The sequence below is a fragment of the Leucopleurus acutus genome, assembly GCF_964270905.1.
Source record: "Leucopleurus acutus genome assembly, chromosome: 19".
Lineage (NCBI taxonomy): Eukaryota > Metazoa > Chordata > Mammalia > Artiodactyla > Delphinidae > Leucopleurus > Leucopleurus acutus.
The window spans coordinates 22,037,323-22,052,653 of NC_139161.1; the positions used below are offsets into that span (position 1 = coordinate 22,037,323).

The 15,331-nt window shown below is 34.2% G+C and overlaps 1 protein-coding gene across 2 annotated transcripts in view; it reads left to right on the forward strand.

Annotated features, from left to right (window-relative positions):
- The window catches only part of NPEPPS (aminopeptidase puromycin sensitive), a gene marked incomplete at its 3' end in the record, with an annotated part of 97,504 nt that overhangs the window by 57,243 nt on the left and 24,930 nt on the right, over positions 1-15,331 (forward strand). For both annotated transcript variants that reach the window (XM_082861341.1, XM_082861342.1), the window contains 6 exons: positions 7,316-7,437; positions 10,032-10,139; positions 11,400-11,600; positions 12,054-12,150; positions 12,263-12,296; positions 13,138-13,252. In XM_082861341.1, coding sequence (XP_082717467.1) covers positions 7,316-7,437; positions 10,032-10,139; positions 11,400-11,600; positions 12,054-12,150; positions 12,263-12,296; positions 13,138-13,252 — 677 coding nt within the window. The remainder of the gene's footprint in view (positions 1-7,315; positions 7,438-10,031; positions 10,140-11,399; positions 11,601-12,053; positions 12,151-12,262; positions 12,297-13,137; positions 13,253-15,331) is intronic.

A 15,331-nucleotide genomic window follows, 5' to 3' on the forward strand; every position in this document is an offset into this window, starting at 1 on the left:
CATATACAAGGTGATGAATCAGATCTCTAAAATGGTACAAATGAAATTATATGTCTGGTTGTTGACATAATTGACGATTTTTATTCTTATTCATACCTTTCTCTGGTTTCCATAATTTTTATATTGAGAATATAGTCCCTTAATATAAAAGTATTTTAAGAAAAATTTTAAATTGGAGAAATTTTGTCTTTTATTTTGATACTCTTAAAGACCTTTCATTTTGTCTTTTTCTAAGTAAGATTATTTTTGTGTGAAATTATTATAAAAACAAATGCTTGCCATGAACATGTATTAAAAGGTACTGAAGAATATAACCTGAAAATTGAGATTCCCTCTCTCTGACCCCTTCTACTTCCATTGTCTACTAATCCTTCCAGAAATATTCTATTTCTTTCTAGAAATATTCCATAAGTGTGTATGTACATTTTAACCCACAGATGGGATCACAAATGTCAGTGGCTTGCAACAAATATTTCTTGTTTACACATGGCCCTGAGGACTGCTGATCATCTGCAGCCATATTGCCAACTTTACTGAGCACCACTAAGCTCACAAGTCTGCTCATTCTAGGCTCTGTAGTGAGTAGCTACTATCTGCAGCATGCTGTTCTCTTACATGGCAGAAGGCAGAAGCTCAGAGATGGGGACAGAGCCAAACCACAAAGACACATTTAAAGCTTCTGCGTGGATGGTGATGTCCATTCACATTTCATTGGCCAAAGCAAATAGCATGGCCAAGCGCAAAGTCACAATTACCAGACATTTGATAAAACTTCTAATATGAAACATAAAGCAAAAAGCAAAACAATAAGTATAATAGAAATATAGGAACTTGAAAGAAACAAAGACAAATGAAAAGAAAGCCTCAAAAAACCCAAATAGATTAATATTCTTAGAAGTATTATTAATATTACATTCATTAAATAAGGACAGTATGGAATAGAGTAAGAAAACTTTTGGAAATTATAATACATTAGAAGTAAAAAACCAAAATAAGTTGCAGAAGATGAAATAGAGGCATCTTCCAATTAGGAAAATTGGAAGACCAATCTAGCAGGACTGGATGTCCATCTAGTGAAAGAGAGGACAGAGAAGATGGTAAGGGGAAATGATGAAAGACACAAAACATGAACATTTCTCTGAACGGATGGGGCATGAGCCTTAGGTTTGAAAAAAATACACTACTGAGAGGGACTGACTCAAATGTAAAAAGTCTCACATCAGAGGAAATTTTAGAACTTTCAGGGGTAAAGTGAGACTCTCAAAGAGTTTCTACCCGAGGTGAGGGACTTGGGAGGAAGGAAGGAAGACTGACAGATTGCCTTCAAATTTCAGGAATCAGAATAGCAGTAGATTTTACCATCAGGAACAGTGGAAACTGGACTCTAGTATGGCCGTTCCTTCAAAATAATGAGTGAATCTGATTTTCAATCTAGAATTCTGTGCTTAGCCCAACTGTGAAGTTAAAGAGAATAAAATATTTTCAGATTTGGAAGGTTACAGAAAATTTAATTCTTTGTAAAAGATGTAGGAGTGGAGAAGTAGTTTAGCTACACTTCACTTTTTACTGTTTTTTTTTTAATGTATTTATTTTTATTATTTATTTTATTTTTGGCTGCGTTGGGTCTTCGTTGCTGCACGCAGGCTTTCTCTAGTTGTGGCGAGCAAGGGCTACTCTTTTTTTTTTTTTTTTTTTGCGAGGACTACTCTTCATTGCGGTGTGCGGGCTTCTCATTGCGGTGGCTTCCCTTGTTGCGGAGCATGGGCTCTAGATGTGTGGGCTTCAGTAGTTGTGGCTCGTGGGCTCTAGAGTTCAGGCTCAGTAGTTGTGGTGCACGGACTTAGTTGCTCTGCAGCATGTGGGATCCTCCCGGACCAGGGCTCGAACCCGTGTCCCTTGCATTGGCAGGCAGATTTGTAGCCACTGTGCCACCAGGGAAGCCCCGCTTCACTTTTTATAGTAAGAAGAAAAGAGTGTGTAAAATTGTAAAATGAAAAAATAGCTAAATAAACAAGGTATTTAGAAATCACAGAGTTGCTACTGAGGCAAGTGTAGGGAGTAAGTGGCATTGGGCAGGTGCCTGCAGCTTATATATGTAAGCCTGTAGAACTATATGAGGTTTTAAACTATGAAATATTATTTTGATAGAAGTAACATGAACTTTAAAAAAAATTTAAAATCTCTATCATTACAGACTATATTCTATGTTCACACTGTGAAAAGATAAAAAAGTTAGTTGCAAAAGAGAAACAAAAAAAATTCCTTCTTTGGAAAAATGATACCTCTGAAAATTAATGAGTCAAAGAATATTTGTTAGGGAAATTAGAAAATATTTAGAACTGAATAATGAAATTACTACTTACAAAGCATGTGGGATGCAGGTAAAACATTCTCAGAGAGTATATTTAGCTAAGAAGGAAGACTGAAAATTAATTAGCTAAGTAAGCATCAATATCAAAATTAGACAAAAAGAATAGGTAGCTTGAAGAAAGTAGAAGAGATAAAGATTTAAGGGCAGAAATTAATGAAATAAAAATGACTTACTAGCTATTGACCTTGGGCAAGTTATTTAAGTTAAATAAACTCAGGTGGAGTCTGAATTTGAACACCAGCAGTTTAACTAAAAACTTTGCACTTCTAACCACCACATTATGCTCTTTTTATTTTTTAAATTAAATATTAAAAAATATAATACATGGGCATGGTTTGAAATTCAAATGATATATAGTGATAATTTGTCATTCTGTCCTGTCTTCCTCTCTCAGCTCCACTTCTCAGAAGTGATCAGTTTCCTATGTATCCTTTCAAAACTGTTCTGTGCTTTTATAAGCATTTATGTATGTACCACTTAAGAACACAGAAGTTAGCATGTCATACATATTCTGTACCCTTCTTTTCCCCTTATATATATGAGTTCATTTATTATCAGTATATAAAAGCTGCGTCATTCTTGATAAGGACTGTTTACAGTAGACATGGTAAATTAAGTCAATTCTAATAAAAGCAGGAACAAGTCAGTGAAGGTTATGACCATTAGTATACTATCATTTGACAGAGTTTTGGAGATTTTTAGCTAATATAACAATATACATAAGTAATTGATATGAATATTAGAATTAAAAAATTATTTGCAGATGTGACTATTTTAAATTATTGAATATCTATAAATATCTGTTCAAAAATTACTGCCTTTCACATTTTCCCAAGATTCTCTGGGTCAAAGTTACCCAGTCATTCTTTGCTTTAAGAATAAAGTCCTTATTTTTTCAAATTTTAAGTGGTCTCTTCTGGTAATAGAGTAAATATTGAACATATATCAGGAGGATATTAGTAACCTTTGTGTTTAGCCTCTTCAAACTTAACAGTCATGCCGAATATTATATAGCTAAGTAAAATATCTTCTTTTCTGAAATTAGCACCATTCTAGAATAATGGTTAACTTACCATGATCATTGTAAGGCCTAACAGCCTCAGAATCGGTGGTTAAGGATCCTGTAGAGTGACGTTCATTTGGAGAAACACTAGAAGATGTTAACATTTTGAAGAGTGGAAAACAGGATCATAAGAAATGGTGACAGAAAGGCAGAGACCTTTATTTTCTCTTTATATAAAGTAATCTGTCTCAAATTTCATAGTGTTTGGTAGGCTTATTAAATTTTTAATAACTTAATTTTTAGTAATTTTATTACCTCAGGTTTTACAACAATTATTATACTCTCCTAAGCTTTAATAAACAAATAAGGTTTTTGGAGGAGGTCCCAATTTTTCAGTTGTTTAATTAATAAATGAGCTTATTGTATATTTTAAGAGGCTTAGTACCCCAAGCAGATAAATATTGCATACATTGGATATTCAAATAAGGTATCTAATTTGAGGAAGCAGTGTCAATTATGTGTGAAAATAGGTATAAAATCAGACTTTCTGGCAATTGGTTTGTCAATATGGTATAAATTTCATAAATGAAATTTATCGTGAAGTCCTTTTCCCTCCTGTTCTTGCCCTAAAATTCTACTATATCAATAGCAGATACTTTGTAATTAGTATTGTATAATGTGACACTAAAATATTAATATATTAAAAAAACTTAAACTTGTGTTTTGTTTGAATTCCCAATAATTTATATTTTGTTTAGTATGCCACTTTTTGGAAGTGGTCACTGTCAGTATCTTGCTATATAGTATGATGACCTTGGAGATTTAAAACCAATTAAAAGTGTAAGCAGCCTTTCTTATTTAGTTTTGAGTTTTAAATCCACTTTTATTCCAAATAAGAAAAGTCAGAAGTAGATTTACTGTGGTATATGAGTTATATAAAAGACATCTTAACAGCTGACTTAGGGAAAACAGACTGGCCAATTCCATTTATGGAATTGTAACATAAAGTTCCATCAAATAGTTATCTTTAAAGGGGTTTTTGTAATCTAATAGATATTCCTTGTAAACTTTATTAATGTGAACACATCTGCTTTTTAAAAAAAAAAAATCAGTGAGGGACTTCCCCGGTGGTCCAGTGGTAAAGAATCTGCCTTCCAATGCAGGGTTCGCAGGTTCGATCCCTGGTCAGGGAACTAAGATCCCACATGCCGTGGGGCAACTAGGCCCGCTCATCACAACTACTGAGCCCGCGCACCTCAATGAGAGAGCCCGTATGCCACAAACTACAGAGCCCACATGCTCTGGAGCCTGCGCACCACAACTAGAGAGAAGCCCACATGCAGCAACTGGAGAGAAGCCCGAGCGCCACAGCGAAGACCTGATGTAGCCAAAAAAATAAAGAAAATAAATGAATATTAAAAAAAAAAATCAGTGAATTCCTAATGAAAATAGAGAGAAATTTTTTATTATTTATAGCTAAACTCTTCAGTATCAATCATTTAGAATTCTTTCAGATTCTTTTACTGTATTCTTATTTCCTGTCCCAGTAATCTATCATTCTCTTTAAAAGTAAAAAGTATTGGGACTTCCTTGGTGGTCCAGTGGGTAAGACTCTGTGCTCCCAATGCAGGGGGTCTGGGTTTGATTCCTGGCCGGGGAACTAGATCCCACAAGCATGCTGCAACTGAGAGTTTGCATGCCGCAACTAAGACCTGGCACAGCCAAAATAAATAATAAATAAAATAAATAAATATAAAGAAAAAAGCATTTATTGACCCCTTCAGACAGAATGTCTGGTTTTAAAAAAAAACTATCACAAATGTCTATTCATTGGACCTTCAACTGAGTTGTTTTGTTTTATGTTCCCAGCACGATTAATTTAAGAATGTGGCACTTTCTTTAGTGGTGACTTTGCTGCAAAGTTCTGAAATTTTCACTTGAAATTATTTTCAGAGCCAGTTTGAGGCACATAAGAAAATCAGTTTAATTATTTCATAGACACAATTAGTGTTTTGTCTAGAAATAGATTGCAATTTGTCATTCACATATTCTGTAGACTTGAACTCTTCATGACTTGGACCTTTCCAAAAAGCAAGTTCAGTTTTGGAAGGTGAAGACATGACTTTGAGAACATCCAAAAGGATATGTCAGAGAGAGAGTAAGAACATTTTGAACAATGTCAGTGTCATTGCTCTACAGCATTCCAAAATGACAGTTTGAAACATTAGGATATAAAAGTTTTAATACAAGTGGCTAATTACTTTATAGTCATACTGTATCTGACTTGTTAGATTCCCATGCTCTAGATTCTTTTATAAATAGGCACTTTAAAGGAATCTATTACAAAGTCAACATTTTGGGGTTTTTTTTTTGTGACTGGATTTGTAAAATGTAGAATGGGATTATTGTTTTGTCATGCATCTGAATTTAGTAGACGACTACTAGATAATGGTGATAATTTTTTTCTGTTAGCGAAAGAGAGCATAGTTGATGCTTGAACAACACAGGTTTGAGCTGCATGGGTCCGCTTATACTCAGATATTTTTCAGTAGTAAATACTGTACCACATAGTCCAAGGATGGTTGAATTAGGAGATGTGGAGGAACTGTGGATATGGAGGGCCCTGTATAAGTTATAGGTGGATTAACCTCTGCATTATTCAAGGGTCAGCTGTATATATACTCATAAAAACTCACATTTTCTTCTCTCTCTCTCTTTTTTTAAATTAATTTATTTTATTTTTGGCTGTGTTGGGTCTTCATTGCTGTGTGCGGGCTTTCTCTAGTTGTGGTGAGCGGGGGCTACTTTTCGTTACAGTGCATGGGCTTCTCATTGTGGTGGCTTCTCTTGTTGCAGAGCATGGGCTCTTAGGCGCATGGGCTCAGTAGTTGTAGCTTGCAGGCTCAGTAGTTGTGGCGCATAGGCTTAGTTGCTCCGTGGCATGTGGGATCTTCCTGGACCAGGGCTCAAACCTGTGTCCCCTGCATTGGCAGGCGGATTCTTAACCACTGCACCACCAGGGAAGTCCAAAACTCACATTTTATATAAAAAAAAGAACATCTCTGTGTATAACTGAGTCACTTCGCTGTACAGCAGAGGTTGCCACAACATTGTAAATCAAATACACTTCGGTAAAAAACAAAACAGAAACTCCCATTTTGTCTAAATTGATTTTGCTCTTATATAACAATGGTATATGTATTCAGGTTTCATTTTTATTTGCATTTAATAATTATTGATTAAAATTTATTTCTTTAATATTATTAGATTTCAAATGACTGAGGTAACTGTAAAAGTTTGTTTTATGCCCTGTTGCTGATCAAATCATTGGTCTTCTCTATAGTTCCTTACAAATGTATGGAATCAGTGTTCCATTTGGATTGAACATCTGTGTCTTGTCTTAATAATAGAATAATTGGCATGAAGTCATCTAAAAGGACCAATTTACATGGTATAATTGGCAGAGGGCATGAACTTTGGATTAAACAGACCTAACTTTTTAATCTTATTCTTGCTACTTACTAATGGTGTGACCTTGGACAAGTTATTTAACTTTTCAGGCTCAGTTTCTTCATCTGAAAAAATGGAGACAATACCTACCCAACTAAATATTTTTAAAGCACCAATGCACAATAGCTTGTCATACATTTAATAATAAATGTTCATTTCTTTTCCTGCTTTTATCTTCATGTATTGGTAATTTGAGACTAAGTTAGTAAAATTAAAGAACTTTCTAAGTAGTCACCCTAAACATGAGATTAGTCTTGCCATTTACTTTAGTAAATACTGTATTCTCTCCATTGCCAGGAGGAGTATTTGAGAAAGGAAGGAATGATTTGAACATTGTCAATAGCCAGCTGAATTAGTGTTTTAGGGACATACTTTTGATAACTTGTACTTAATATCTCCATGAAAATGTTTTCATTTATCTTCAATCACAGGTACAGGAACTTTAAAGATAGATTTTGTTGGAGAGCTGAATGATAAAATGAAAGGTTTCTATAGAAGTAAATATACTACCCCTTCTGGAGAGGTGCGCTATGCTGCTGTCACACAGTTTGAGGTATGGTATTCTTTAATATATTATGACCTTAAATTAGACATTCTGACAAAGGTCTAATTCTATTATTTGCGTGATTATTTGAGGCTTAGGTGCCTTTGGCCATAATTGTATTATTGATTTTGGAATTTTTATTTTATACTCAGCCAGTTATCTCTCTTATACAAGAGAGAGAATTAGGGGTGTGGGCTGGGGAATGATTTTATTTATAACAGTACCTTTATTAATTTAGTAGGAAAAGCCACAGGTACAAAAAGAGGTACAAAGTATAAAAGGAATCCAGGTATTGAAATTTTGTTACCTGTATGTCTGTATATATAGTTATATATGGATATATATAGACCTATCAATTTAAATATAATTTTGTTACCTGTATGTGTGTGTGTATGAGTGTGAGTGTGATTCCAATGCTTATCTCTAGCCCTTTTGAGCACTTCTTCATCCTGGAATGGTTGGCTGGAGTGTGTCTCCAAATGATTTTTTTTTAAGAGAGGGTATGTGGGTGGTATACTTCCTGAGTCTTTGCATATCTGAAAATCTTTCATTTGCCTTTATACATGACCAGTTTTACTGAGCATGTAAGAGATTTGTTGGGGGGGAAAAGAAAAAAAGCAGCCCCTGACATCCAGAAGTTGTCCTAGCACTGAAAGCTAGTCCAAGTTGTTTTCCTGTTGGACATAAACAGTATCATAGAATGCCAACCTCAGACAAGGTCACTCCAAGACCATGATAAAGTGAGACAAAACAAGGGCACTTCATAATTTCATCCAAGCATAGACAAAAACAAGTTCACTTCGTTAATCACAAAAGACAACTCTCTCTCTTGGTTAAAATGAGTGACTGCTGCTTCTTTACCATTTGCAGTTTTAGGCTTGATGTAGTCTGCCCTCTCCATAGGTAAATAACAGTTATTGAGATACCCACTCATAAAATTGCCTCCACTTTCTGACAGCACCCAACTTAGAATGAATCCTTTCTTCTTAAATCCTCCTCCAAATCATTCAGCCAAATCCAAAATCACATAATTGTTTCTTTCTTAGACTCTTACTGAGATACCCCATGGTTTCTTTTGATGTGAGTTTTCCCTTGCTACAGTGAGTAATAAGCCCAACTTCTTCAGTGATAAGAGTGGTACAACTGGCTTACAATTTTTCTCTTTCAAAGGTGCATAAATATTGTTCTAAAGTCTTTCACGTCTCATTTTGTTGAAGGGGAGGAGTCAGACTAGAATGTTTCTTCTCCCTTTGTAGGGTAACACATTTTAAAATTTTGTTTTATTTTCTTCCTGATTGCTTGTTAAATTATTTCTTTGTACGTAAAAATTAAAAAATTTCACCAGGTGTTCACTTTTCATTAACTTTTAATAATTGGTGAACCCTATTGATGTTCATATTCAGAGCTTTCTTCAGTGTAGCAGTATTTTCTTCTATTGCGTCTTCATCATGGTTTCTGTTCTGATCTCTTCTTCAGGAACATCATTTAATAATAACTTTAGCTCTAGTGTCTATCCCCCAAATGTACCTTAGATTGCTTTTATCACTTTGTCCTTTGGATATTTTGGAAACTTAAATCTTACTATCTATGTCATTCATTTGATTTCCTCTAATATAAATACATTTATTTACTGCTGTTGCTCCTAATTTGAATTTTTCTGTGCATTTCTTTCTTTACACTCTACTTACTGTTCCAAATGTCTTATTTATTCTTTTTTTAAACATCTTTAGTCTTATTCTTTAGTAGAATTTATAATTTATTTAGTTTCTTTGAGAGTACAATCAGCCATCTAATGTTTTTCCTTGGAGAAATCCTTTTTCAGAAGTATGTGCTTCCTCTGCATATTTCGTTACTTCTTTTTAAGATACAGAATCTTGTCGATGGTTCTATTTCTATTTTATTAAAGATTTTTTCTTTTATAACTGGTATTCTACTGCACCACTAATCTTATTTTGCTTTAACAAGTTTGCTCTTTTTTATTTTTAAAGAAAGAATGAGATCTCTTTCAAAAGGTAGGTCAAATGGTGACAGTGTTATGTGTTGTATATGGAAGTGCCATTAAACAAATGACCTGTTTGGAACTGATACAGCATCTGTCTTTATTCCTGTTGCTACCATTCCAGATAAAGAACAAAGCACATCAAAAATTCTGGAGATATTTTGATTTTGATTTTGATTTTGAAATCAAAGCCAGAGAGGCAACCAGTCTTATTTTCCCATCGTTGAATCCTTACAGTAGTATACTGTTAACCTTCCTGTGCTCTGTGTTGTGTTGACATTATAGATAAAGCCATTTGCCTTTAATTTGAAATATTGAAATGTTTTAATAAAAACAAAAGTATAATTGTCAGTTATTCTAATACTATAAATTGTTAAGCTCTATAGCAGACCTAGTTCCTGGATAATTGCTGATGTGGCAATGATAGTAAACCTTGTGTTTTCTTTGTAGTCAGTGCCTAGCTTGTTGCCTGGCACTGAGTAGAAAATAAATATTTGAAAAAGTGAATGAACAAATGATAGAAAGAAAGAAATGTCTGTTATTTCATGAAATAGTCTGGTAGGTTAATTCTGTGATATTTTATATTTCATATTCTTTTCTTAAGGCTACTGATGCCCGGAGAGCTTTTCCTTGCTGGGATGAGCCTGCCATCAAAGCAACTTTTGATATCTCATTGGTTGTTCCTAAAGACAGAGTAGCTTTATCAAACATGGTACGTTTGTGTTTGTGAGTATGTTCATATTTTGAATAAGCGTTTAGCAGATTTAGTTTGCTGATTAGATGGGATAGCATGAAACCACCCAGCACAGTGCTTGACACATAATTGGAACACAAATGTTAGTTTTCTTAATTTCTGAAAAGCCTTCTTTTTCTTTATTGCCTTATTTGGGGAGTTTCCCCCCTCCTGGAAGAAATTCTTTATAAACTGTATTAACAAGATCATCTAATTCCTTCAATTTGGAAATCTAAATAAGAAATGAGTTTAATAAATATTACCTGAAAGAAAAAAAATCTGATATTCTTATTAAATGCTAAAAGATATAGCCACATAATGAAGTGTATTTAGGTTTTTGGCTGATTGTATTCTTGGAATATGCTCCCTTCACTGATGTCGTTGATCCTCATTCATAATAGAGTAAGCATTCACTACTTGAAGTGTATTGTCTGAGACTGCCTTACTTAAGACATAGAGTAGCTTGTAGCTTATAATAATAGGAGTCTAGGGAAATTGGAAATGCCTGCTGCACCTGAAAATAACTGGCTTTTGCCTCCTTTATTGGTGGAGAGAATTCCATAGGTTCTCTTCTCAAATATTCTCAGAGAGGAAGCTAATATATTACACTGAAATGTTCATTTACAATTTAGTATGAATGAATTTATCGGATCAATTCTTGAATAAGTCTTACTTGGAAGAAAGAATAGAGAGACCTTGAGGAAACTGAGAGCCTGAATAGGAAAAAGAGGGAGAACACCAAAGGGAAATTAGGGGACTCCAAAGGTAAAGTGGAGATTTTGTGACTAATTTGTTTAGAGCCAGCCTTTGTACAGAGAATGCTCTAAATCTAGAAATCTGTACCCTTTGAAATGTCTGATTACACAATTACATTTTATTTTCATTAATATTTGTTGTCTCCTATCCTTCCTTCACTTGAAAAGTATTGAGGTCTTAAAACATCCCAGTATCTGGCATATTAGTAGGTATTCAAGAAAAGTTGCTTCTTTTTTCTTACAAATCCTTGGAAGTTTTAACACTTTAGGCTCCAGTTTCTTAGTGTGAATGCTTTATCAGGTGACTTTCCTTCTTAATAGGAAAGATCTTGACAGCATAATAGCACTGGATGAATTAGGATAGAGAAGTAAGCAGTGCTGGAAAGGGGGAAGAAAAGGCCCCAAAGCCTAGAGTTTTTGGCTAGTGTTTGCTCTAAGGTATTTAATGTAAATCTGTTAAATTTTCCTTTTTTTTTTTTTAAAGAATGTAATTGATCGGAAACCATATCCTGATGATGAAAATGTAGTGGAAGTGAAGTTTGCTCGCACACCTGTCATGTCTACATATCTGGTGGCATTTGTTGTGGGTGAATATGACTTTGTAGAAACAAGGTCAAAAGATGGTGTGTGTGTCCGTGTTTACACCCCTGTTGGCAAAGCAGAGCAAGGAAAATTTGCGTTAGAGGTAAATGTACTTGAAGAGGATTGTTCCAACAGTCCATAACTCCAGGTTGGGGAATTTACATTTCTGATCAATTATTAGTACAATTATTTATAATTTAATCTGAAATTTCATGTACTACTTTGGTTTTACTTTTAATAGAATCTGGGAACTAGCAACTTTGGTGTTTTATTAACATTTTACAAGATAATGATTAAGAAAATATTAGAGTAGAATTTATTTACCCAGAGAGTGGGTGGGAAAATATGTAGTTATACTTTTCATTCTGAATTATAAATGGATTAAAGTTTGGCTGACATACAAAGCTTAGGGCTAAAGCACTCTTTGGAGGTGGGGCTCCCCAGGGTTGGTTTCTAGTAACTTGAGATATTTGGCTTGCAACAGGATTCCTTTGTGGATTTCTATATGAATGACAGTAAGATTTATCAGATGGTTCTTTTGTCTATACTTTTATAGGTTGCTGCTAAAACTCTGCCTTTTTATAAGGACTACTTCAATGTTCCTTATCCTCTACCTAAAATTGATCTCATTGCTATTGCAGACTTTGCAGCTGGTAAAGTAAATTTCATTTTATTGATGAATTGTAATAACTTTTTTGAATTTTATGATTTTTCAAGAAGAAGTATATATAAATATCAATAAATGTTTATATTTGTTTTATGAAGGTGCCATGGAGAACTGGGGCCTTGTTACTTATAGGTATGTTAATGATGTATTACCCTGCCTTATCTTTTTAAATCACTGATTTCATGAGAGCTTCACTCCTAAGTACAGTTCAGTAGCTTCTGCTTTATGATCTGTCATAAATTTTCCTACCTCCCCCCACTTCCTTGAACATTTCAAGAATGCAGATGAACACCCTCTGGAGTATAAGATTTTAAAGTGAGCATCTGGCATTAGTAGCATTTGTAGATGTATTTTTGGCTGAGTTTCTCATTTCAGTGCCTTCTCTTCCTTCTAGTAGTTACATAGTTATATATCCAGCTTGAAGAACTTTCCCTGATTTAATATCTTCTGGCCAAATTTTTGCATGTCTGTCACCACAATACAAACATGTAGGTTGTATAATTTTAAAAGCAGTGTCTGTAAACAAGTTTTTGTCTTCCACTTTCAGTTGCCTTCTTCAGTGAGCTAAGTTTTGGACAGCCTGCTCAGTGTTCTTTTTAGGACTGTGGAATGTATCTTCCCCCCACTTTCTGCTCCCCTTCTTTTAATGGAAGGACTGTCTTCTCTCTCTGTCTAGCACAATAATCCCTAATCCTTTAGACAAAGTTTTTCTGAAATTTCAGGCAGCTGTCCTATAAACAAACTGATAATTAAACTTGTGTCACATCTTTGATCTTCTGTTATGAATTCTATTGGAGTGGTGTCTTTAATCGTCCCAGAACTTTTTCTATCCTGTGTACTCTGAGGAAATGTTTTCTTGACATCTTTAAAGCCTAACTTGACCATCTTATTTACTGTTTGAATCTCCCTCCCCCACTTCTGCATGCCTGCTTTGGTTGTAATACTTAAAAAAAAATTTTTTTTTTAAACACAGGGAGACTGCATTGCTTATCGATCCAAAAAACTCCTGTTCTTCATCACGCCAGTGGGTTGCCCTGGTTGTGGGACATGAACTCGCCCATCAATGGTTTGGAAATCTTGTTACTATGGTATTTAATATTTTTAAGTGCTCAAATATATTTATTTTTTTCCTGCTGCACATTTTTTTGTCTACATAGTATTTCAGGTTTGGCTGGAATGTTGTACCAAAAAAGTAGTTTTTTGATTGAAAAACTTTATTTTAAAAGGTCCACTTTGAAGTGTTTATCAGAATATTCTTGTTGATCAAAAGCATGTAGATAGTCTTTATTCAACAGAAAATACTTCCTAAACTGTTCTAAATACTGCCTGCAAGCAGGGGGAGTCATGATACTAATTTGGGTGAAAGGAAGAGATTCCATTTAGGTAGAGAGATTCCATGCAGTGAGATTCAGACTAATTGTAGTTTCTTGTGTCATATATATTATGTAGCTCACTAGCTGTAAAGTAACCTGATAAATGACAAACTATCCTTGATTAGGTTGAAATGTTTTTAAGGGTCATTTTCTTCATTGCCTGAAATTTTAAGTTGAAATTTGACAGAAATGAAAGCAAAGAAACAATAACTGTGAAGTATATTAAAATTTCCAACTGTCCTATTGAAGTTCTTGTTTATTATAATGTTTGCAGTGAATGATCTCTGTCCTCTAGTCTTGACCTTTCCCTCTTACTCTGAATAAGTACTATCTATAGCAGCCAACTATGTTAGAGCTTGGGAGCCCAGCGTTTAATAAGTGAACTAGAAGTGCCTCTGCAAAGAAAGAACTGGAGATTCTGGAGCCAGCCAGATTCCCTGATGGCATTTTAGGCTGCCAAAGAGCAGAGCCCAATTTGGATATTAGTTGAGTCCACATGTCACAAAAATAAGCAAGAAAGGAAAACATTTAGCAACTCTTACATATTTGAAAGAGTTTCTAAAGAAAGTCAGCCATTGAAAGTAAATCCTTTCCTTTTTGCTTTGGATGTTTAAAATTTTGCTTAGGGGTAAAAAAAATTTATTTGAAATATAATTTTACGTGGAAGTAAGTATACTAGTACCTGTATTCAATATGTCAGAAACATTCTTTTCTCCTAATGCAGCAAGTTTGTTGCTGCCAAACAATTTTTTTGCTCAGAGTTGAGCAGACTTTATTTTTTATGATTTTATTTTTAAACTTCCAGTAATAAATTTTAGTAGGGGAAATGTGTGCATTCTCATTTTGCTTTTAAACAACTTTTTACTGGATTGGAGCAACTTCTAGTTATTAGATGTCACTTGTTTCATTAACCAAAATTCAAAGGCTTAGAGATAGTTGGAAAATTACTAGGTTTGTACCAGCTTATCTCAGTGGAGGCTTTTAGTTAAATAAGTGCACAAAGCATATAGACAGATAGCCATTTATCAGTTGATATTGAAAATATTTGATCTTTTCAGAATTTTAAAATGCCCTTTTGTTTTTCACCATTGCATTAGTCCTTTGTCCTGAATTCATATAGTATTGCTTTCTTTTCATAAGAGATTTAATCAACTTTAATGAAAATTAGATTGAAATCTCTTTCTAAAAAGTTGATTTTTCAAAAAGTTTATTTTGTCTGTGACCCATTATATTCTTTATCCACTCCACTGTTAATTCTTATTAACAGATGAGAATTTTATATTTCATAAATGTTTAAACACCAATTCGTTACTGAACTACTTACTGCCATGACATTTCTGTTAATTTCACATAATTCTTATATAAGCAGTACTGCTTTTCTGTTTATCTAGAAAGTTGAACTTTTCAATCAACAGTGATTTTTCCCTGTCATTGTGGAAGTAGTTTCCAGTTTTCCTTGTTTGGTCCTGATAAGCTTTCTGTTGTTTTTAAGAGAACTGTTTATTAAACTAAATTTTATATGACAGTGTAGGCTCTTGCCTATATTTATGCGCTCTCTTCCCCTTTTCCGTATTTAGGGTGTTTTTCATCCTCCTTCTTCCTCCTTTTCTACCTTCAGTACCAGAAAGTTACTTAGCAGTGGTGATAATGCTAGTGTCACCAGGTTGGCCTTTCTTGGCATTTCTTTTGTTCAGGGATGTGAGTTATTCACTAAATGTTTTGAAATGAATTTCAGTTCATTAAGAGCTTTAGAGTATAGTGGAAGGGACATATGAGTTTTTTAAATTAGTGGAG